The sequence below is a fragment of the Haliotis cracherodii genome, unplaced genomic scaffold, assembly GCF_022045235.1.
Source record: "Haliotis cracherodii isolate W230 unplaced genomic scaffold, xgHalCrac1.p SCAF_3, whole genome shotgun sequence".
Taxonomy (NCBI): Eukaryota; Metazoa; Mollusca; class Gastropoda; order Lepetellida; family Haliotidae; genus Haliotis; species Haliotis cracherodii.
In genome coordinates, this window is record NW_027266286.1 from 63,731,791 (window position 1) to 63,757,681 (window position 25,891).

Below are 25,891 nucleotides of genomic sequence, written 5' to 3' on the forward strand. Positions count from 1 at the left end.
TGCTGACAAAACTAGAAACATAATCGGGGCGAACCGGGATTCGAACCCACAATCATAGGTTTCTTGCGTGCCCAAGGAACGCAACTCTGCACAGCGAATCATGGCGCCTTAGACGACTGGGCCACCCGTGCCCCCCAGTGGGCTAGGAACTCTGGAAAGATGTCTGCTGACAACACGTTTCTGACCTGCAGACCTGCGGACGGTTTTATTACATGCACTAGAGTAAGTATGTTCCGATCGAGGTCTCTACCCTCCAGGCTAGACAAAGCAACGTTTGCAGATGAAGAAATGATCTTGATATTTGCATCTTGTCTTAATGATGTTGAGAGATGCCGTGTTTTATAAGTTACATAGATGCTGTCATTTTTGCTACGTTTAATACGGAATGTCAAGGATAGTTTCTATTGTTTGTTCTAAAATTGTATAATGCAGCTGTTTGTTGCGAAAGCTGTGAGCACGTGAAAAAGAATAAAGCAGATATGTTTTTCATGAAGTATAAATAAACTTTCATTTATTACAAAATAATATTGACAAGTGTACAAGAGGCCGCTTGTGAGCAACACAAAGGCAGTAACTGGGATTGCAGGTAGAGTTGTTCATGACGTTTCAAAAAGTGCTGATGACGTCACTTCTATAACTATAGGACTGGCAGTGTTGTCAAGGAATTCCGAAAGTAGCCTCGTTTTCGGCCAACAATCAAGGTTTCTGTGCAAAGTGGGGCAGTGAGATGGACGGAATAAGGAAACGAACTTATTAAAAAGGAAAATCTACACCAGGTAATGTTTATTATAATAATCGTATAAAATGAAGGTCTTGTATGTCGGCAGTGACGGTTTGCGCTTCATGTAGATTTTGTCCTCTGCTGCCGTGCTCATTAGAACACCATATCCATGTCTCACGTCAGGCATTACGGCCTACTCTCTGCGCATAGACACCAAAGGCCTATGCTCCATAATAACCGAAACCAGTTCCTCATACTGAGTTGCTCAGTCTCCGAGGCAAAAGGAAACTTTATTCCTCGATGACGTCATAATTGACGCCATTATTGTACGAGTTTACGATCCTACGAAACAATGTAAACTTGATAATTTTTTTGGACACTACCGACAATCAGTAAATTGATGAAAAGGTTTGTCAAAAGGTTTAGCCCCCATAGAAAACGATTTTTCATGGCCACGTATTTCAATATATTCATCATGACCTTATCATTATGCTTGCAAGCTGTCCACAGACTCCGGAGCAACATTTAAACGAACAGATCACTTTGTAAAAAGAAAAACACCTAAATCGAAATAACTGAAATCTACGCCAAATGAGATGTCCGTGTCGTCATTCCTTCATGATCATCCTCTTCTTTCCAAAGTTCAGGCCTGCGGCGGAGGCACCCTTGTTGGAGCCGTACTGAAGATTGATGATGGTATTTCCAGCGTTGAGAACGTCTTGTGAGAAAACTCTGGGATTCGCCTCAGCCTTGCGGGGCCACCAGCGCATGCCGGTGAACGATGGACGGGACTCGTACTGAAACAGCAAAATAATTTCATGAAACACACAGATTATGTATGAAATGAAGAATCCTAAATTCTGCTCGTGGTGAAGGAACAAGAAATAATGAAGAAATCTTCTCCTGATGTAGATCAAAACGTTAATCAAGAAATTGTTTTCCATAAAAAAAAGTTTCACTTCTTCCTTGTATCCAAGCAACGATGTACATTATTGTTTTGCCGTTTTACGAGCGGTTCCATTTGATGAATTTTCGAAATCGGATTTTTCGTTCCTGGTACTGAAAGGCTTGTGGTCCATGATAATGGCCCATTGAAATTTGATTAATGTTTTTTTTTATTAAAAGAAAAAGCTAATCGAGTACAATACGTCCTTAACCTAACCCCCTGTTCCACACACGACAAAATAAATTGTCTACCTCTGTTCCTAATGCCCTGATACTTGCAGCCACCTGCCACAGGTTGGTTCTCTCGTAAAGGCAGTCCACTAAGAAACAGTTGTCTGGGGAGACTCCGAATTCCTCCAGTTTTCTATTAAAAAGTTCAATTCTTTCCCTTTCTCTTGCAGATTGAAACTGTGGATTCCCTGTAGGTCTGAACGTTGGTGAGTTGAAGTTGCACTTAAGATGATCAGGCACGGCTACATTCAATACCCTGGAAGAAATCAAGAAATTGGTTAATGATTGAATGAATATTTATAACTCACATACATGTCGACCGCTTTAAATTTATATAACTTGGAATAACGAAATATGCTCATACAACCAATGTTGTCATATTCAAGATTGAGCGTGGATAAGTATGCCCCCCTGGCCCGATTGTTGTTTAACGCCGCACTCAGCAATATTCCAGCTATATGACGGAGGTCTATAAATAATCGAGTCTGGACCAGACAATCTAGTGATTGATATCATGAGCATCGATACACGCAATTGGGATAGATGACATGCATCAACCAAGTCAGCGAGCCTGACCACCCGATCCCGTTAGTCGCCTTTTACGACAAGCATAGTCGCCTTTTATGGCAAGTATGGGTTGCTGAAGACCTATTCTACTCCGGAATCTTCACGGGTCGGCCCGAAAAGGGATTACATTTAAGATGCACCTACTTGCCAAGAGGAACTGACCACAAGAATAGAAATATTGACATTAGGGGTAATCGGTACAAATTTGTATTAATACCTTTTTATAATACCTAATGCAGAATCGCTATTAACTCACTTCCCTACTGCAGAGTTAATCTTACATACATGTACCTGATTTTGTAATTGAGAGTTAAGATTGTTAATTATGGATTACCTTGTCCAGAATATCCCGTAATTTGGTTTATGCTCGGGCTTTTTCATTTTGTACGTATGATTTCTGCGGTTTTAAAATATGTTGATAATCTATGTCGGTCATATACATAATGTGTGATTGACTTTGACTTTGTGGTACCGTTGGAATTCTTCAGCGATTAGTGAGGGGATTCATTAACACATGCTCATGATATAGTCGGAATTGGACAATGGGCTCTGTTTTTGGTATGGAGTTCTTTTATAAATGGAAATATCGCTTTTATTATTATAATGTACTATCGTGTAAACACATAATTATACATCATGTATTTACATACTTGCAGAGTAAGATCCCATCGCGAAGAACTTTCCAGAAGTTCTCTACCACTTTGTATTTCTCGGGGCCGACATCTGTGTTGAAATTTTCGCCTGTCATTTCTCTGATCCATTCCAAACATTTTCTGGCTTCAACTGGGTCGAATGAGGAGTCAATCTAAAACAGAAAAACAAAATTTAATGATCTATATGTATTCAAATGTGTAGAATGATCGACTATAAATATATATATCTCTGAAACCCCGGCGATGGTCTCTGTTGTAAAAAGAGGGCAGAAGTGTCCCTACCACTGCAACGATGATGGTTGTTTTTGACGTTCAGTTAAAAAACAACAACCAAACGAATGGGCCTGTAAAGCTCCCTGGTCGCGGTGAAGGAGGCCTTTGTTGTATACGGTTGTGAGTGAGTGAGTGAGTGAGTGAGTGAGTGAATGAATAAATTGGGTTCAACGCCACTTTTAACAGAGTTCTAGTTATATCGCGGAGTGTCAGCTTAATGTGGGAGGACAGCCGGTATCAGACGTTTACCACTTCGGTGGAACCCACGAGCACGGGTACTGTGCTGACAAACCGGGATTCGAACCCAAGATCATAGGTTCCTGGCGTGCCCAAGGGACGCAACTCTGCACAGCGAATCGCGGCGCCTTAGACGACTGGGCCACCCGTGCCCCCATAAACGGTTGTGGAGATATAATCACAGCTGCGAGAGGGAAACCAAACTGATATATGATCTCTTTCATGTTTCTGTTGGGTTTTTCTTATACGTTGTATCGTATTGGTTGCCTCTGAGTTTGTTTGTCCATGCTTGATTTCTGTGAGTAGTCTGAGAGGTTGCACGAGGATCACGTGTGATAAATGTGATAAACATTTGTAACCTTCAGGTCATCGACAAACCTGCCCGATAAGAAACTTTCTACACGTCGGAATTTCCGGGAGTAAGAAGACGATAACCCATATGAGAATCCTCCTTACCATGTCTGAAGGACACATACATTACACTATGGTGATTATGGCAAACACGTTAGGAGAAACGTTTCACCATCGAAATCGTTTGCAGAGTCCTATATGTTGGTCCTTTACAGGGTACACTTATACCATGCATTCAGAATGCTGTCATAATATTTATCTTTCATGTATGTATGCCTTATAAGGCTTGGGGGCACAGGTGGCCCAATCGTCGAAGGCACCTCAATTCGCTGAGCTGAGTTGCGTCCCTTGGGCACGCCAGGAACCTATGATCGTGGGTTCGAATCACTGTTCGCCCTGATTATGTTTCTAGGTTTGTCAGCGCCATACTCATGCTGGTGGGTTTCACCGTCTAAGTAACCGTCTAAGTGGTAACCGTCTAAGACCTGTATCGGGATTTCCTCCCGAATCAAGTAACAGGAAGACTGTTAAAGAGGCGTTAAATCAAACTCCCTCACAAATGAGCATTGGCTATACACAGATTGTAATTTGTTGGCCTTGTGTTCTTCAAATATACGTTTTTTATGATGAAAAAATATTAATAGCAAATATTGACTGAATATGATTGAGTCAATATTCTATTTGATATAGATGTTAAAATCATATCACTCTGCAACACGCTCACAAAATAGTTCATGTCTGTCAACAACTCAGAGGAGGCTGATTAAGAGTGAGGCGACACTATTAGCTGTGCAGAGTTGCGTCCCTTAGTCGTGCCTGCTGAAGGATATGAGCATGAGTTGAACCCCAGGAAGACCTGATTGTGAATCCTCGTTTGCCAGCACCAAAGGGCGTGGCTTTTATGATAAACATATATAACCTGCGTCAATCTTTGTTAACACTGTAAGCTTAAAGGTAGTGGTACTTGAAACAGTCTTCAAAGCGGCACAAGGAACCAAGTCAAAGACAAGCAATATCAGGAATAGTCTGTACAAATATATATACAGAAGATGACAAAACACACTGGGATTGGGAACTGGGGTTGGTTGGTTTGTTGTTTAACGCCGCACTCAATGTTGTCATATTCAAGATTGAGCGTGGATAAGTATGCCCCCCTGGCCCGAAAAGGTTGGTTGGTTGGTTGGTTGGTTTGTTGTTTAACGCCGTATTCCAGCTATATGACGGCGGTCTGTAAATAATTAAGTCTGGACCAGACAATCCAGTGATTGATATCATGAGCATCGTTCCACGAAATTGAGATCGATGACATGCATCAATCAGGTCAGGGAGCCTGACCACCCGATCCCGTTAGTCGCCTCTTACGACAAGCATAGTCACCTTTTACGGCAAGTGGGTTGCTGAAGACCTATTCTACCCCAGATCTTCACGGGTCATTATGAAAACATAAAGAGACAGAGGTGAACAAATAGTTGAAATGATGTCAAGAATTGAAAGCACCGGTTTACAGTGTGGTCATTGTGTGTGCGTAAGCCGGTGAAAACCGGTGATTTTGAAAACATGCTCTAAAAAAACACATCCCTAAGTCTAAGTCCAAGTCCCTAAGTAGCAAAAGGCACCAGATGACAACCTGCTGTTTGTGTGCAAAGTTTCATAAAAGTATACCTATTAATTTTAGAAATACGGCACGGACAAACACAACACCATTAACAGAGACAAAGTTCAACGTTTTGCCATGGAAATTGAAAAACATAATTATTTTTAAATGCCTTAATAGTAAAAGGCACTACTTCAGCCCCTGATTATAAAATGAACTTAGTTTAGATGAAAAAACTTCAAGGGTTTTTCAAGTTATGCTCCGGAAACGGAATATGGACTATGATGACTACACCCCCTCCGCATTTTATGCCGAGGGGATAAAAAACGACAAGACCATTTCCCTATTCATAAGAAACCTCAGAGTCCATTGTTAGATTCCGACTATATCCGAAGCATATGTTAATGAAGTACTATCAAATAGCGATGAAACCAGGATTATGAAACAGGATTATGATCTGATACACTTTCATAACATCTGATTACCCTCTTTACGCCATACTACGCCCAACAAATAAAAACTGTTATCATCAGTTATTATCATCATGACCATGCGGCTTATCTATTACACAATCTATTTTCCTGATGAATTGTGACGATACATCTGTTTTCGATAATTATTATCAATAAGCAGTTTTAATTTCAGTTTTCTTATCTAAAATTGCAAAACTACTGATATATCCTTCATTGCTATCAGCGCCTCCTGTGGTGAAGCCGCTTTCCTTTGACGATAGGTAGCGCTCTACACCAGAGTGAAGTCATTACTCTATCACGTGGTACAATAAACCTTAGATTTATCGTGAACGAGGTACTGCAGGAAAATTGGCGAGTCGGAACCATCGTTGCAATTATCCCTTTCCTACAGACACTTTAAAGAAAGAACGCTTTGGTCTGTAGGTAAGGCAAAGAATCCTCAATGCGATCAAACATTCCTTCCCATATTAAGCAGGAGAGCCGTTAGTTAGAGTCTAGTCAAGTGCCGTAAAGAGGATGATGGATAAAATATGTTCTAAAGTGGTTGGGATGAAGCCGAAATTGACGAAAAGACGTCTATGGTGTCAGAGTATTAGCAAACCGCCAGGGCGAAATTGTCAGAATACAAATGTGTTTATTTTTGCATTTGGCTTATCAGAGCTGTGTAGCTGCCAGCGACGATGGTGTTTCCTTTCGTTAGAATTTAGCTCTCAGCAACTTAACAATGTACACAAATGCAGAGTTCAGAATAATAATATAAAGCCGAGAGATGGCGGTTAGAGGTAGTTGCGCTGAAGAACAAGTTACAAAATAAATAAGAATGGTACGGATCAAACACAAATAACGAAGATACGAAAGAGAAGATATTTCTAAACTGTGTTCCAGATCCACGCACTACCCCAATGCTGCATCTTGATTCATTTACGCAGTAGCAATAGCATGATGCCGGATGTCATAGTGCGGTGTAAGATCGAATTAATATTGAAGTAAGGATCTGGAAACTGATTTTCAATGGATATGCGAGCAGAGATCTGCTACGATAGAGAAAGGCTTTCGCAGCCAATGCATGAAGTGTTCATCTGAAACAGAGTGATTCATCAACCGCGTACCAGTTCTGCTTATTGTTACATGTTTATGGTGATAACATTACCTACATTTACACAGCCTATGTATTATGTATACGACGATTTTAACCATATCGACTTAAGTCGAAAAGGTTTCTTTTATTATGCGTATGGAAAAGACTTACTTCTATATGTTTGATCCCATTTATGCACATGCTTGAATGTTGCGCAAATATCAACATCATTCCCGAAAACATTATTCTCTTCATCGCGACAATGGCCATGTTCCTATCAAGCATTGCATGTCTACGTTCTACAAAACAACACCTATCGTGATTTTCTACGATATGTCGAAACATCCGTAGTTCGAGATTATGCCTATGTTCGGGATAAGACAGTGACAGGTACTACAGTTACTACAGGTAAATAAAAGCGACAGCACCCTTTCCATAGTCATAAGAAATCTCTGCTTAGAGTAGAGTCCGATGTACGATTCCTCCATGCAACATCAGTGTTACATTATCCTAACCCATACACACTATCGAGACAATACAGTTACGTTAAGGTTGTTAGAATTAACATGGTACCGGTTCTGTTTAAAGCTTAGCAGTGGCTACTTCTGACAGTTAATGTTGAGTACGAGCAACGATACTGCAAGAATATATTTGTCAAATGAAAGACAAAGGTAGAGAACCCATGGACTGAGGCACCAACCTGTGGAAGCTGGTTTCTCAGTTGTTTGCCAGTTCTCGAAGAGAGACTAACATTTAGTCTCAGGAATAATGTGATATCATTTACAATTATGTCAACAAAATAAAAATAAAACAATAGCCAAGAAGAATACTTAATTTCGGGCAATCAAGACTTGTCAAATATTTTTTTACTTGAATTGGATTCACTTTTTCATTTATTCTCTATGGTCTGGGAAAGACAACATAAATCGCTTAAAGCGCTTAAATCCATTCATCAACACAAACACCTCCAACATTTGATATCAGAACGTCAACCGATTAGATTAACAATTCGTCTATGAAAACATTTCATAAAAATAATTGTATTTTTTTCTTCTTCTTCTGTTGTTTACATATGTAGAATCAAGGAAACTAGTCTTGGTTTATTTTGATCTGGACTTCCCTTGCAATTAGTAAATAAAAACATCTCTCTATATAAATAAATTCCACATAAATAAATTTCACAGTCAAGGCGGTGGACTATCAGCAGACCAATGTAGTGGAGTGGCAGACCTTGCTGCAACAGGAGCTTACCACTAAGCAGTAGTGGCTGACCCTGGACGTATTCCACCTTGTAATTCTAGGTAGCAGCATGTATCACGGTGGCCATGGACCGTGAGGTACCCTAATGCCAATGCCCGATTCCTCCCAAGGGTAAAATGATTGAAGTCCATCTTGGTGCCTGGTGATATGTCATAACTGAATAACGTTAAAACCCGAAGACACTTTGGAGTAATTTACAGTGGCACATCTTGTGGTTAGTACGTGAAGATGGACGATGATTCGATTACCATCACTGTATGTAATAGGTCTAGAACAGGTTTACACAGCTGTTGTGCTATAAAGGCTTTGAACTGTTCACTACATTCCGCTGCAATATTCAGATCTCACTTGATGTATTGGTTTTGCGGAGGCGGTGATATAGTTGCTATATCTTTGTACACACGATTGAATAGACCCGAAGGTCTTTGCTAACATTTTATAAAGGAACTTTAATAAATATCCGGTGTTGGTCCGGCTAGGGATGATAGTGACGCTTTTACCAGACACGAATTCCCCCTCTGCCCATCACACGCCTAGCGTGATACATCGCCCTAATCTAAGTGACATGCTGCTAATCAGCAATCTGTTTATCACTTTCCAGTCTCAAGCCATTACCTCCACACATTCTGGGTTCATGGAAATACCTGCTGTCTACAAGGAATTTTCAAGCCTCATTAGTGAGAATGGACGTAGAACTGACCCCTTGCGGATGGTCAAAAGGCCCGATGCATGCAAGCATGGAATCCGACTAATGGTAACTTCTCCGGGTACTTATGAAAAACGAAGGGGGTCTTTCATTGAGGGTTTGAATTTGTAGACCGACTGCCGGGAGGTATCCTGAGACAAAATTAGTGATACAGCTTTTCATGATATATTTACAACACATTGCAACGCGACCCGTGAAGATCCGGGGTCGAATAGGTCTTCAGCAACCCATGCTTGCCGTAAAAGGCGAGTTGACGCTACAACAAATTATAGCATATGCACTTTGTGTTTATATGTCTATTATACGTGGATTTGACAATAAAGTAAATATTACATAACTTGACAAAGTCTTCAGCAACCCATCCTCGCCGTAAAAGGCGACTATGCATGTCGTAAGAGGCGACTACCGGGATCGGGTGGTCAGGCTTTCTGAGTTGGTTGACGCATGTTATCGTATCCCATTGGCGTAGATCAATGTTCATGATGTCAATCACTGGATTGTCTGGTCCAAACTCGATTATGTACAGACCTCCGTCATATAGCTGTAATATTGCTGAGTGCGGCGTTAAGCAACAATCCAACTCACAAACGTACACTTTGTACTTCCTTTCCACAAATCGCTGACATGCAGTAATATACTGACGAACCCCGTTATCTCGAGACCCGTGAAGATTCCGGGGTAGAATAGGTTTTCTGCAACCAATGCTTGCCGTAAATGGTGACTATGCTTGTCGTAAAAGGCGACTAGCGGGATCGGGTGGTCAGGCTCGCTGACTTGGTTGATGCGTGTCATCGATCCCGTTTGCGATGGTCGATGCTCATGATGTCAATCACTTGATTGTCTGGTCCTGACTCGATTATTTACAGACCGCCGTCATGTAGCTGGAATATTGCTGAGTTCGGCGTTAACCAACAAACCAACCAACAACCAACCGTTATCTCGAAGTGTCGAGCGTGTCGTAACTGCGAGATATACGTACTTTCGAGACAGCGGGGCATGGACATCCAGACACATCAAGTAACAGTATTACAGATACACAGCAATACGTATGTGTACATATGAAATTAGGAACACATGATGTGTAGACGTGTAATACTCTTCAACACCGCGATAAACTGACGTCATTTACTCAGTGATGATATGATTACATGTGTAATAATACCCCTACTCCTGCTAAATCGGCAAAACCCTTTCCATACTTATAAGAAATCTCCACCAAAAGCCATGTATTCACTTACATCTAGTCCTGCACCATGACCGTGGAATATATTTATTTTATGAAAAAATAATAATCTAGAAATGCATACAAAAGCAAGTCTATACAGCTCAAGCTGGCACTAATCAGCGTAGGGAATTTTTAAAAATATTTTTAGAGTCAAGAAGGATATTGTGTAATATTAGATTTAAGATACTAAATGTTAGTCTAACTTACGTCGTATGCAAAAAGTATCGGCCGTCTGCGAGAAACAGAGTTTACTGCATCTTCTTTGATAAATTGTTTTAAGTTTGTGATATTTTCTTGATAAGCACTGAGTTGACTGTACATTTATGAGGCATTGGGCACTCTTATCACTTTAACATTAAAGGAAATGTAATTAATATGGTTTAGCCACCGGCTTCATATCTTTCATTACATGTTGCTAACATGTTGTCCAAGTGTGTTTGCGATCAACCATAAACAACAGTCTCAACAAAGTTTCATCCAAATAAATGAGTCATAGAGTCAGTTTTCAAAATCAATTTTAAAGGTATCATTTGACTTGAACACTGAAAAGTATTCAGGGAAATAGTATCAATTTGTGAATGAATCACTACATTTCAGTACCTTTTTGAGCATGTTAGCCTTTTAGGTTAACGGTCACAGAAAGGTGCTGAATTGTAACATCAGATTGAAGTACAGTTCCTGTTATATACACTAGTCGTCAATATAAGCGTTACCTCAAGTTTTCAGTAGGAGGTAAACTGTCTTCTTTGTATTAGATGGTAGGTTGTGTGTGAGTAACGCTGTTATCTTTATAGTCTTGATGCCTTCTTCAAAGGTGAGTTAGTTCAAGGTTGCTTTTAATTGCCAGAAAGAGGTCAGTATCTATCCAGTTACCATGGAAACACGGCGTTATTTGGATTGGAGTTCGCTACATGATAGGGGGATATCGGTGAAGACACCGAAAAGTTCCTGATGCCTGGGATGCGTCACGTAGTTGCTTCTCGTCTGACCTTTCATCAACCCATATGATGAATTTATATTCAATACAATAGTTTATCTGTGTAATGTAAAATAATATAACTCCGACGCTTTTTCCCTTAATATTAAAAAATAAAGTGTGGATGACATTACCTATAATTGAAATGAGCGTAGGGAAAATGTATTCGGAACATTATGTGCTGATGACATAGACTGTCGTTTAGTCCCGGAAATAAAGTTACCTTTTTCAAAAACACATATCTGCAAAATAATTATTTTTTTTAATCCAAATGGAGCCCAGAAAAATCCTTAATTTCAGAACTTCCTAGAGTTGGGGCAGTCTAGACTTGCCAAATAATTCTAGACTTGCTCTGGACTCTTGTAATTTACTCTCTAGGGTCCAGGACACAGACTACTTATGGCACTACTGGTTGAATATGGAAGTAACTGTTCAGTGTTGCCTGGTCTATGAGCTGGAAGGACTATACAACACAATGCCTTCGTTGGAAGGATTTGTGCATGGAGCTTGGAGTTTTGGCAGCTGTTTATAAACTGTTTCTCGGCTTATTCGATTTAAGACTTGCTTGCAATTAGGGTATGTTCCTTCTGTCTTATTCTTATTCCATTCCAATCCAAACTCCATTCCATACTTTACACTATCATGTATTCCGTTTGAGTCAGTCATTTGGCAGTGTCAATGCCTTGCATAGTCAGTGTTCGTGGTACAAAATGCCTATTTGGACATGCATGAGTTACTCTTTTATGCCATGCGGTGGTATTTTAGGTAAATTACTATCCTTCTGTAACTTATGTGGTGAACCGGCTACACAGTAGTTGCCTTCATGGAGGCCAGCCGCTGTACTACAATAAGGAGTAGGCCATTTGTAGACTGACAAGACTTATTCTACTGGAAATACCAGAAGATGACTTCTAAGGAACGCCATCGCCTGTCCGCGTTACATACATTATACCAACTTTACACTATCATGTATTCCGTTTGAGTCAGTCATTTGGCAGTGTCAATGCCTTGCATAGTCAGTGTTCGTGGTACAAAATGCCTATTTGGACATGCATGAGTTACTCTTTTATGCCATGCGGTGGTATTTTAGGTAAATTACTATCCTTCTGTAACTTATGTGGTGAACCGGCTACACAGTAGTTGCCTTCATGGAGGCCAGCCGCTGTACTACAATAAGGAGTAGGCCATTTGTAGACTGACAAGACTTATTCTACTGGAAATACCAGAAGATGACTTCTAAGAAACGCCATCGCCTGTCCGCGTTACATACATTATACCAACTTGCCCCATCAGAAATACGTTTTGGAATATGGCCCTTCGCAAGGATCTTTTCAACCCTAAATCCTAATTGGTAGTCAGCAATCTGGTTATGCATGTCAATTAGTGCGGCTGGAAACAAATCTATGCCAGATTGCCCCGAAAACCTTGAGGAAAGATAAATCTCATGAAGCTGCTACAGGTTTCTCCATGCACTATATATCAACAACTAGCACAAACCATATCTTTTCCAAATGACATTTAGGGTGGTCCAGGAACAGCTTTGAATCTATCTCACACAAACTCCGCCGTTTCCTCATCCTTCAACCGCCCCCTCACGTTCTACAAGGGCAGGACTGGCGGCAAGGGTAAGCAAGGAACGCGGCTTGTTTTGGAACATGAGCTTGAAACTGTGGATCTGCAGGTATTAACAACTAGCTGAGTAAACAGCTTCGTGTCTTCCTGGATCTACTGAGCGCCTGGCGTTCTTTGAACACGGGAAAGGAACAGTTAGGAAGAATCTGAAGAGAAATTCTTTCTAGAGAAGGATGAAGTTTTGTCAGTATATTGTAGAGATCAAATTGAGTTCTATTTTTTTAAGCGGTTGCAGTTTGCCAAATGAAAACTGATTGTGTGTATATGTCTGTTATATGTTCCTAATGGAATTTTTTTGTAATATATAAATTGCATCTTATGTGGCCATGATGTTCGTGAGAACGCCTACACTTTGTATGATGTGAGGTCCTGTAATTATATCATATTCTTTTAATCTGTCATCAAATGTTTCCTTCTGATTGGAAACCAAAACGGTTACATTGATCTCATATACTCACTTCATTATACTGACTTCGGCAATTGCCCTATTCTAATCATACACATGTCTACCAATATCAGTGCTCAAAACAAATGTTTCTTTTCGATATGTTTTTAACAGTAATCTTTGCAATGTTAACACAAATAATGACATCAACAGATGGGTTAAGGCAGTTACATCTTAATACTTTCTTGATAATGTTATGAGAAACATGCCTGGAATGTTATTTTGAAATATTGTTGATCCACGCCATCTTACTTTGGCACACAACCTCCGTTTATATAAACACTGTCATCATTATGAGATCAAGTTGGGTTGAGCATACTTAACCCGTACCACACGTATAAATACACCAAGATAAACAACAGCTTCGATGGCCTTCATCCTCTCATGTAAGATGAGTAAGTTTCCTATCCAAAGAAGCATCCAACCATAGCATAGACGCCACATTTGGTCATCTTGTCAAAGACGGCGGAACTCGATAAGCAGAGTTGTGCACCTTATTCTGTAAGGATCCGCTGTTCGAAAACGTGATTCACCGTCATTGTTATCCGTGTACTGACAGTGCCATAGCCGTACAGGCTTCACCAAAATTTAAATGTTTACAACCTCGGTCACCTTTTTCAGCCGAGATGGCGTTAAATGTTTGTGATATTACAGGGCGGTAATTCCGAATTCAACGACTCGTTCTAGTTTTTACATTATAACGTTTGCATCGATTTTCTGTACATTGGTACAATTTAATCTTATGAAAGTTATATCGCGTTGTATATTCTCTATGCGAAGAAATTATAACCCCTTCGTATGTACACAATGGAAAGCTAACATTTTTATAGGACCGCCTCCGTGGCCCCGAGAGCGGAAGTTCCCGGGTTCGATCCCCGGGCGCGTCATACCAAAAGACGTTAAAAGATGGTACTTGTTGTTACCAGAGACCAAATGGCGTGTAGAGCGGAAGGGCGTGGGTGTCGATCTCCGGCCGCGTCATCGCAAAACACGTTAAAGTTGGTACTTGTTGTTACCCTGCCTGGCGCTCGGGATCAAGGGGCTAAAACAAGGACTGGTCGGCTCGGAGTCAGTATACTGTGTCTTAAGTGGACTACTATCTCGGCATTAGTTCGGATTCGTAGAAACAGCCACACACACACACACGAGCGTGCACGTCCCTATATAAGCGCAATAACCTTAAACGTGTCTGTGTCTGAGTGGGGTATTCGTGTTATACTGCGGCATGGTATGTCAGCGAGGTAGCACTATAAATCGGCACAAGCTGACACACACACACACACACACACACACTCACACGCTGAGTGTACGCTATACAAGTGCGATAATCTTGGAAGCGACGTGAAACCCATTTTCACGGACAGCATGCGTACATTCACTCAGTTACCGACGAAACATTTTATGAAGTATTCATATCTGTATGTTTCACGACATATATCGCTTGACGGACCAATACGCAAGTTGGAGGGGCTATTATTCAATTTCTTTTAGTTCAATATTTTATCTCAAACAGGACTATTGTTATGGAACTAAATATTTAGGAATCTGTGATAATAAAAATATATAATTACACTCATCTAAGTTCATAAATTCCTGATAACGCTTCACGTTAAAGAATCTTAGTGTTATTTTTCTGACAGTATTTTCCTTTGCAACAAACTCTTGATTCTTTTTATCGGAGAAACTGCGCACCAACAACAAGTCTGGAATATAAATCACTGCTGGCGACCTTGTCTAGGCTGCAGAGTGATTCCAACATAGAATTTACAGTCTATTTTAGGAGCGTGTTTGTTAATGTGCAAAGACAGCGGGAGTTGCTGCCTATGATAAGCCCAGCCGCCTGTCGGCCCAACAGCAGCTGTTGGCTCTGCTGCGAGCCATCCTTCAAAGTACATCGGAATATCAAATTTCATGAATTAAAAACGTTGTATAAAAATATTGTAAACATGCACATAGACATCTGACATGCATTTTGTGGAGATATATATTTCCTGGAAGTCAAATTATATCATTGCGACTTTGTTCTCAGGATTATAGCTGTGCGTGTACACCTAACTACGCTACAGCGTCTTAAACATGTTCAGGGGAATACATTTGAAAATCTTGATACATAATCCAAGATGGTTACTGTCAATACACCAAATAGAACTGTAATGATGAAGTCACACTATAATGTCGCAAGTTCATGTAAATATACCAAAGAAATATTGCAAATGCCTTTGGAAAGTGGGATAGTGGAATTATTTGAAATTGGGTAATTTTAGTGAGGAAGTATAACGGCTACCGGCCAAAATGTGTAAAATGGCAACAATGGCCAACAGTTACAGGAATTTACTAGAATGCTAATGTATGTACGTGACAAAGCTAAGTAATTTGAGACGTCGTCAATTATAAGAATATAAACGTTTTTCACGGGTATAAAGCAACTCTTTTCCGAAAAAATGTGCTTGGGTCAAAACTTGTGTTGGCAGCTGCCGGTTCAAACAATCATCTGTTCATCCTCACGAGATCCTATCTCCCTGTCAACAGTTTCGACTAAGATCAAAACCAGTTCACCTTGAAATGGAACTTTAACAACATGGCCCTTTGCCAAACGAGAATGTAAGAATTTTAAACATGTTCTAGGTTTTGTTCTCCCACAAACCGGATCAGGTTCCAGAGAGTTACCTGGTGCTCCCAGTTAACGGAATGCAGTCGCTACACTTAAAATACTCGAGGAGGTTGCGAAACTTAACCATTTCTTTCTTACTTGGGCCTCTTCCAAGGTTACGTGAGATGCTGATATGCCATTTCAATTCACCTTGCCTCAGCAAAGCTCCTTTTGAGGATGCAGACACAGCAAACTACAATGGCTGCAGTTTAACACATATGTTTACGTGTTGTGCGGACCTGTAAGGATCTGCCTAAAGGTGTTTCTTATTAAACCATTTTCAGAAACTCCTATGTGTTTGTCATGTTTTATGCAATTACCGATGGTTAAAAAATGAGCAATGATGTCATTTAGTTTACTTTGAATAGGTTTCTTTTTTAACTATGAACGGTTTTAATTAACGACCTAACGTATTTTGATTATAAAACATCTGAAGACGTACGTGCGCATCTTGATTGCCATAAAGGAGGCTGAGGGAATCTTGTAAACGGCTTTGAGACTTGCAGTCACCATGACTACCATTTTTATTAATTTTTACAACCACAGAGCGCCGTTGGTGGGCGTTTGAGGTTTGTTGGAGGCGCATAGATATACACGTATCATATATCTCTCTCTCTCGTGCGGGTTATCACGATCACCCAGCGCACCCTGGCAATCCTGCGTGTATCATGTTACTGCCTTGAACATCTCTATATGGAGAAAGTTTTAACGGGACTCGCCAAATATACTAAACGTGTTTCACACCTCATCTCATATCCTGGTCAGAACACGGGTGTGCATAGAGGGACATCCTTTACACGCGGACACGTCCTAATCTCTTTCACGGTACTGAAGGGAAAATATACGTCACATATTTACATCACATAACATATTATAAAACGATATTATTTATGTATATAAATATACATTACCATAATGTAGTAGCGTGATTTGGATATTAATTTCCTATGTAAATATATAATGCGCAAATCAGAACATTTATATTGTTTTATCAGCAATCTTGTGCACTGTTAGTTATATGTTTTTCATTCATGGAGTAAAGGTATATCAATTTTTTACAGCTGCTGCATTAGGTGGGAATGAATCAGATTCATATCTACCGGAGAGTTATCTTTAAAATTGTTCTATTAATATTGCATCTGCATATAATTTGCACCCGCATATGCAAATAAACCAACACGATAAGAACAATCAAAACGACAACAGTGTATCGAAAACATGTCATAACATCTTCACTACTCATATAATTACAGCAAAACATACAGGCATTGTATCGGCAACAGCAGAAAGAACTGTTCATCACGCCAATAGAGGAGCCGTGATATGATCGACCTCACAATAAACACCATTAACAACCTCTTCTGAAACAGCTTAATTTACATTTCTTTATGTGACAACACTCGGTGGCAAGCATACAAGAAATGCCTTTCATCCATGTCGTGCATAGCCTAACTGATGGGGTGGCATACACGAGACGTGTCTTAACGTACGTGCAACGTAATTGGCTAGAACAACATGGCTGCGTCGTGCTGATAAGAGGTAAGACGAGGCAAAGACTGGCTGTATTCGTCTCCGCGCTGTCGTGAATGAGGATACTGTCTGACACACACTGTATGAATGGGACATTACGCACACACCAGAGTAGACAAAGAACAGAGGCGATTATATGCATTCGTGGTTATATTGAATTTATATTTGATTTTTGTTGTTGTTTCTATGTTTTAGTTATGTGTATATAGTAGAGTAAACTAAGAATTAAAAGTAAGCAAAATGTCTTTTGTTACAAATATATATTGATAGGACATTCGTTTTGAGCGATACATCTTTTACGGCGTTCATAATTAAGCTAAAACGAAAGAAATCCAGTGCCATCACTGATTGTAATTAGTTTTTGCCTTTTACGACCAAAGGTATGACTGGTTAATTTCAGACTTTGACGTTTTATACTAGTATTAATTCTACAGTTATCTACTCTATCTAACCGTATGATTGCAGAAGTTCTTATGTTGTGCATTATTATTTTGGTATACAAACACAGGTCTAAACCGAATATAATAAGGATGAGCAGTATTACCCAAATTCCCTCTTCATCGCCTGCTCTATCATTTCACGGATACGGAATTCTAACCCTTCTCCTTAACATCCGTGTAAAAACAGTATCTTCTTTCAAACCAAATAATTACTAAAACTCAAACGTTTCGAGTCCATTAAATGCATTTGAATGCAGAGTTCCAAGTGATTAGTTTCGCACATCGCCCCAACACAGAAAGTCTAGTCGGCATTTTTGGATGGCCAAGCATTCACTGCGTCCATGGTCTGTGCAGATGCAGCGGCCCTTGCCGTGTAAACGTGGCAGTTATTGAGGCAGGTGATTTGCGGTTGGTCGCTTGATTTCAAATACAGCTGGGGATACCAAAATGAATGCGAATCTGCTGCCAAGCGTGTATGCATTTCCTTAATTCATATTGTCCAATGATACTTTACACTATCGGAGATCTAACTGTTTCTGTATTTGTCTGTCAGTACGTATGTATGCCTGTCTCCCTTAGTCTCTCCTCTACCTCTCAGTCTGTTTTACTGTCACACCATGTAAAATTGTTTCCTCTTCTCTCTCCCCCTCTCTCTTTCTCTATCTCTCCCGTTCTCTCCCCTCTCTCTCTTTCTCTCTCCCTCTCCCGTTCCCTCCCCTCTCTCTCTTTCTCGCTCCCTCTCTTTTTCTCCCTCGCTCTTTCTCTCCCTCGCTCTCCCTCTCCCCTCTCTCTCCCTCGCTCTCTTTCTCCCGCTTTCTCCCTCTCTCTTTCTCTCTCCCTCGGGCTCTCTCCCCTCTCTCTCTCTCCCTCGCTCTCTTTCTCCCGCTTTCTCCCTCTCACTCTCTCTTTTTCTCCCTCTCTCTCTCTCGTCAACGTACGTCATATTTTGTTAGGTGTAATTTTAGTTAGGAAGGTAGTGGAAGTTCACCTTACAAAGCTAGAAATGAAATAATGGAAATATGATATTATATTTTGTATTACTTATTGGGTTTAAGTACGGCCACGACGACACCGCAGTTGTGGAGCGCTTACCATTGCCATATATACATTTGGTTTGTCGATCAGCAAAAACAAACACTTATTGACGTCACTCGGTAAATCAGTGTCACAACGGCTATGTGTTCATGCCCAAATATACTCGTAACCAGTGGCGACACGTGACTCGTGACGTCATTCAACTTCAAAGGCATTCCGACATTGCGAAAATGTTAACGTAAACATATTATCAAATGGAAAATAACCTGATCAGCAGCATGATCAGCAGTTTTCACTCATGAGCTATCTTCCTCTAACTCGTTGTAATCGGCAATGTTCATGCGATTACCAAATCTTGACACTGGTCATATTATGCATATTATGCAATGCAGCTATGTTTTAAATTGGTACATCCATCAAAAGGTGTTGTTGAGCACAGTATAGACCCGTGTGTAATACGGACACTTTTACGATCGATAAAAAGAGCGACTAAAAACATTTCCACAAAACCACACTTTCAACGGAATCAAAACCTTATCTCTAGCGATTAATTATCACAGATAAAACGCTGCAAAGGTATGCTTACTCTAACGTACTCAAAAACCCCTAGACACTTTATCTCCAATTTGAAAAATCAAGTTCCCAATCCAACTACATAATGTTATCCAACTTTCTAACACGGCAGATTCATTCTATCATGAGCCTCTGTGCAAATTAAAGCATGTTACAAAGAAACAGTGGCATTTTGAAAATAATTAAAATCCCGACCAAAATTGATTCATTCTGCCATGTCTTGTATAAACAGCTGCGAATCCGAGAAATCTGATAGTTATGCTTATCTTGCAGATTTCCGGAATCGAAAACGTGAAATATTACATATGGAGGCTTGCTTTAAAGTTACTTTATACTTTATAAAAGTTAAATTGAACTTACTCTCATTTGTGTATCTCTGGCAGAGCCAGCCTTAGGTGCTCGGAGTCCCGCCATCGTTTGTTTAAATCCAGCTGAGGCAAAAGACTGACTACCTTTTAACAGAGCTCAGAATCCTATGCTGTCGCTTCTTTAGATCTCCCACCGATTTCCCGCATCAAATTACACCTCAGTCAAACGAGTGCCGTAATTTGCATACCACGTGACGCGTTCAAATGATTTGATTGGCTGCGTTGTGATTCACCATTCCTTCTAACTCTGAGACTCGACTTCCCTAAAGCATCTCCAAGTTTGGTAAGCCTCAACACATACTATGTCCTCTGAACGGCACAAAACAGTACATTCTTTTGTGTAAAATGCTCAAGCGAGAAAAAGCTGGCTTCAAATTAGAACATCTCTTTAATCTATTTCTGGCACAACCTGAAGCGTTTATGTCTATGAGTTCTGGCTTGTGAGCGCACTTGGTTCAACGGGCCAGTTAGCAAACTTCCATGTTGCATCCGACTACTTCCGTATTGAGACAGCAAAATGCTGAGCTAAGACTTCGCGGTCAGATTTGCTTACACTGAAATCCCTGAAATTATCTTCCGTGGTTTCCTTCTTCCGTGGCTCTCATAGTGAAGGAATGCGGAAATAGGTAACCACAAATGTTGTGTGTGTGAGAGAACTTGAAAAGAACGTCCGATAAAAGCTGAGGGTAGCGACTTTGTTAATAAAGAAGCATCCGAAAAAATAACACCGGTGGTTATAAATACTTTATGAATCATTCTGTTTGAACGGTGGTTTTGTAAATGCTTATATGTATGGTTATTGCATTAGCAGAAGACTTTATTTAAATCTTGTATTAATATTAATCACAACGTGAAATGGTGAACGTATTTGATAATGTGCAAATGATAAAACTACGAGACGAAAGCGCATTCCTCATCCACGTTGGAGGATGCTCAAGCTGAAATTCAATGTAACTTGATAGCTGGAGATTGCATCACGGACGTAATAGCCTTGCAGCCTGCAAATGAGAACGGTGTATACAGTTGTTGCTTGTTGATAAGTTTGTGGCCTATAATGGTATGGGAGATATCTCCAATAAACGAGTTGTATTCTCAAATGCGTAAACTACGGTATTAACTGTGAATTGGAGAATAATTGATTGACAGTTCCTCGGTGAAAACATATCGATGTCCAAAAGAAATTTTATGGGACTGGAAACATGTTTCTGAACAGATGTTTGATTTGGCATTGGTGTTGTGAATGTTAAAGTCATCTTGGTGCAGTTAAGTTACAACTTGTCGTAAAGTGTGGATCGGACTAAGGCTATCTGTTATATATGTGTATTCCATGAACATGATTATGAATACAGTATCTGTTCCACTTGGAGAGGAAAAAAGTAGAATCAGTCAAACATTTTCATCACATTCCGGATACAGGTACATGTGTTATATTACATTGTCAATCATTAACCTTAGAATATCCCGTGTTAGCTTTAAGATAAACAACTGAAGGACACACCTAGCTCACACCTCTTACATCTCAATGAAGACGCGGGTTTGGTGGGTCTTCAGTAACCCATGGCGGGCGACTAACTGGATCGGTAGGTCCGGGTATTTATAATTGATGACTCATATAGCTGGAATAATGCTGAGTGCGGCGTTGAACAATACACAAACACACCACCAGTGTGACATCTGTAGCTGAAGCATAGAGCTTAATATCACCCACACATAATGCTATTAAACCAACCATCCAGTAACCAACCTCACAGTGTCAAGACACCACTCAACTGCAGCCCCACGCAGCCCCATCACAACCATCCAAACCCCATCCAACTCTTTATCAAGTATTTTCAACAACCTAACCAACCCACCCAAAGTATCTGACCCCACCAATCCCACCAACACAATTCGCATCAACAAGCATTTACAACAACCTCACCAACAGTCAACAAGGACCCGACACCACCGATCCCACGAAGCACTTCGCATCACAACCAATTCATCCCAGCCGATTTACAACAATCTAACCAACCGCCCCAAGTATCTGCCCCTACCAATCCCAGCAACGCGCTTCTCATCAGCCCCACCCAACACGTTATCAAGTATTGACAACAGTCTAACCAACCGCCCCAAGTATCTGCCCCTACCAATCCCAGCAACGCGCTTCTCATCAGCCCCACCCAACACTTTATCAAGTATTGACAACAGTCTAACCAACCGCCCCAAGTATCTGCCCCTACCAATCCCAGCAACGCACTTCTCATCAACCTCACCCAACTCTTTATCAAGTATTGACAACAATCTAACCAACCGCCCCAAGTATCTGCCCCTACCAATCCCAGCAACGCACTTCTCATCAACCCCACCCAACTCTTTATCAAGTATTGACAACAATCTAACCAACCGCCCCAAGTATCTGCCCCTACCAATCCCAGCAACGCACTTCTCATCAACCCCACCCAACTCTTTATCAAGTATTGACAACAGTCTAACCAACCGCCCCAAGTATCTGCCCCTACCAATCCCAGCAACGCACTTCTCATCAACCTCACCCAACTCTTTATCAAGTATTTACATCAATCTGACAAACCCTCCCCAAGTATCTGACTCCATCAATGCACTTCGCATCAACACCAACCCCGCCCTGGCCATTTATAAAGTATTTACAACAATCTAACAACCCATCTCAAAGTATCTGACACCATCAACCCCGACAAGCACTTCACATCAAACCAATTCAACCCTGCACAAGTCTTTATCAAGCATTATAAGAATCTAACCAACCTATCCCTAAGTTTTTGACACCACCAATCTCACTAAACACTCAACGCCCAAACCAATCCAACTCCACTCCGCACCTCTGCATCCCCGCATCCCGTACCAGCAGTCAAACCCAGTACCCAGTAGCTTAAACCATCCAACCCAACCTAACCCTTAGAAGCAAGACAATCCTTCCCAAACCATCCCCGTACAACCGAATCCCAGGTTTATGTAATATTGACATGTATACATGGTGCTATGGGGTTGTTCTGACCTCATGGGCAATGCGTTGCATGCAGCACATCAAATTCAGCTCGATCCCAACACAAATTAAAACGTGAAACTCGTAATTGTTGATTTTGTAATATGTTAGACGCAACACAATCGTTTGCTTGATACTGTTATCTCTATCACTTTATCACAAGTTGTCCAATCAAATTACTCTCCGCGACCAACTTACGTTACTTAACTTAACGCTGCGCACAGGACTACCTGCCACCAATGAACAAATCATATAAACAACACATTCACTTCGTTATTGCCGAAATCTGGCGATCACCCTGGCGAGAGTAATACTTATTGTCAATGTGTTTCTTCTCATATTATCTCCATGTATAAGGTTATTTTTAGTATAATCGATGGTCAGAAGCACTTTCGTCCCGTGAATTAACTTTTGAAACCGTGTATACAATTTTTGAACTGCTGCATCGATTATGATTGTCTACAGAAATCAGCACACACATCGGGAAACGCCTGCTACACTTATTAGAAACCTTGGTAGGTTTTGAGCAAGTTTGCTTTTTTGTTGTGTGTAATATGTTCGACGCAACGCAATCGTTTGCTTGATACAATATCTTTATTGAGGTTACTCAAACGTGTCAGAAGCCAGTAGCGTATCTCTATCACACAGACACTTCATGACTCCCAATACCTTCCTCCGACTCCGGACCCGTGATGATCCGGTCTTCAGCAACCCATGTTTGCCGTAAGAGGGGACTATGCTTGTCGTAAAAGGCCACTAACGGGATCGGGTGGTCAGGCTTGCTGACTTGGTTGATGCATGTCATCCATCCCAATTGCCTAGATCGATGCTCATGATATCAATCACTGTATTGTCTGGTCCAGACTCGATTACTTACACAGACCGCCGTCATAAAGCTGGAATATTGCTGAGTGCGGCGTTAAACAACAAACAAATACAAAAAGATCCTTCGACTCGATTGCATGAAACTGTACCAATCATGAATTCAATCCCCCAACACAAACATAGAACCAATACTTTAGAGGTATCTAGAGCAAACACAATGAGTACTGCCGTGTTTAAGTTTGCTATAGGTACATATAATCACGGCCGAATTCCGTCATGAGCCAGGTCTCCTGAAACAAAACCTATTGTTTCATGTGTAAATACAGCACCATCTGACTGCTTCCATGGCGAACATTTGATAACAGTGAGTGAGTGAGTATGGTTTTACGCCGCGTTAAGCAATATTCCAGCAATATCACTGCGCGGGACACCACAAATGGGCTTCACACATTGTACCCATGTCGGGTCTTCGGCGTGACGAGCGAACGCTTTAACCACTAGGCTACCCGACCGCCCCCATTTGATAACAAGTAGGATACAATAATATCATGAACATAAGGGAACGATAACTGAAAGAAACAACATAGTTTTGTTTAGATACATGTACACGAAATGTTTATCTTTGAAAGAACTGAACTAAGTCTTCATTTCTTTGTAATGACATATTTGATATAGCTTGCTCTGTCCCAACGCAAACGTGCGAATTATCTAGTTATTGAGTTGTTGACTTTTGTGGGCGAGTGAGTGAGTGAGTGAGTATGTCGTATGCCGCTTTTAGACGTACTTGTTGTTACCCTGCCTGGCGCTCGGGATCGGGATCAAGGGGCTAAAACAAAGTCTGGGCGGCTCGGAGTCAGTATACTGTGTCTTAAGTGGAGTATTCACGCTGACTAGCGACATGGTATCTCCGTGGGCTAGCACTACAAACTCGGCATTAGTTCGGATTAGTAGAAACAGCCACACACACATACACGTGCGTGCACGTCTCTATATAAGTGTAATAACCTTAAACGTGACGTTAAAACCAATTTACCTCATCTACAAACACGACAATAGGTTTCCGGTGCAACTCTGACTCAAAGCAACGTTAACCAAAACTCATTCACGGTAAGGATGACATCGCGATATAGGGCGGCCTATATGTTTCCTAAAAAACATGCCACTTTTTAAAAAAAATAATTTTTGAATGTGAATGAAATTGGAGTGTGTAAGTCACTTACCAAACCGCAACAATGGACTATAGTAAGGTTGAAATAACCGGGATAATAGGACACTGAAGGGTTTTAGCGCTAAGCACTACGCAAGCTCTACACGCCTGACCTATCTACCTGGTCAAAGGATTAGTATATGTTTATTCACACTAAGTCGCTGGAAGATGTTTCATTCAAACGACTATCTCGTTCTACCAGGTAAAACTTTGCTGTTGGGTGTTACATAACTACACCACACTTGTTGCATTATCGTCTCAGTGAAACATGGAGAGGTTGTCTGTCTCAGTAACTGATCGTTACTGTCACATTTGAGATGAGTTCGTGACGAGCTTCCCTGCCTCAGTTACTGGTCGTTACTGTTACGTTTGAGATGAGTTCGTCGATAGCTTCCCTGCCTCAGTTACTGGTCATTACTGTTACGTTTGAGATGAGTTCGTCGAGAGGTTGTCTGTCTCAGTTACTGGTCGTTACTGTTACGTTTGAGATGAGTTCGTGACGAGGTTGCCTGCCTCAGTTACTGGTCGTTACTGTTACGTTTGGGATGAGTTCGTGACGAGGTTGTCTGCCTCAGTTACTGGTCGTTACTGGTCGTTACTGTTACATTTGGGATGAGTTCGTGACGGGATTGCCTGCCTCAGTTACTGGTCGTTACTGGTCGTTACTGTTACATTTGGGATGAGTTCGTGACGAGGTTGTCTGTCTCAGCTACTGGTCGTTACTGTTACGTTTGAGATGAGCTCGACGAGAGGTTGTCTGTCTCAGTTACTGGTCGTTACTGTTACATTTGAGATGAGTTCGTGACGAGCTTCCCTGCCTCAGTTAATGGTCGTTACGTTTGAGCTGAGTTCGTCGAGAGGTTGTCTGTCTCAATTATTGGTCGTTACTGTT

At 40.9% G+C, this 25,891-nt stretch overlaps 1 protein-coding gene across 1 annotated transcript; it reads right to left on the minus strand.

Moving 5' to 3' along the window:
* Positions 1-480: 480 nt before the first annotated feature.
* Positions 481-20,110, minus strand: LOC139474528 (myophilin-like). Its single transcript, XM_071257580.1, has 4 exons — positions 19,956-20,110; positions 3,115-3,269; positions 1,919-2,153; positions 481-1,518 (listed from the first exon to the last, which is right to left on the minus strand). The coding sequence occupies exons 1-4, from the start codon at positions 20,007-20,009 to the stop codon at positions 1,330-1,332; spliced, it is 633 nt and encodes a 210-aa protein (XP_071113681.1). The 5' UTR covers positions 20,010-20,110; the 3' UTR covers positions 481-1,329.
* Positions 20,111-25,891: the final 5,781 nt, after the last annotated feature.

Coding starts and splice junctions, on each gene's coding strand:
- LOC139474528 (XM_071257580.1), bottom strand. CDS start 20,009: ATGGCGGGACTCCGAGCACCTAAGGCTGGCTCTGCCAGAGATACACAA. Junction 2,154..3,114: donor GATGGGATCTTACTCTGCAA/GTATGTAAATAC, acceptor GATTTCTTCCAG/GGTATTGAATGTAGCCGTGC. Junction 1,519..1,918: donor TCAGGGCATTAGGAACAGAG/GTAGACAATTTA, acceptor TTGCTGTTTCAG/TACGAGTCCCGTCCATCGTT.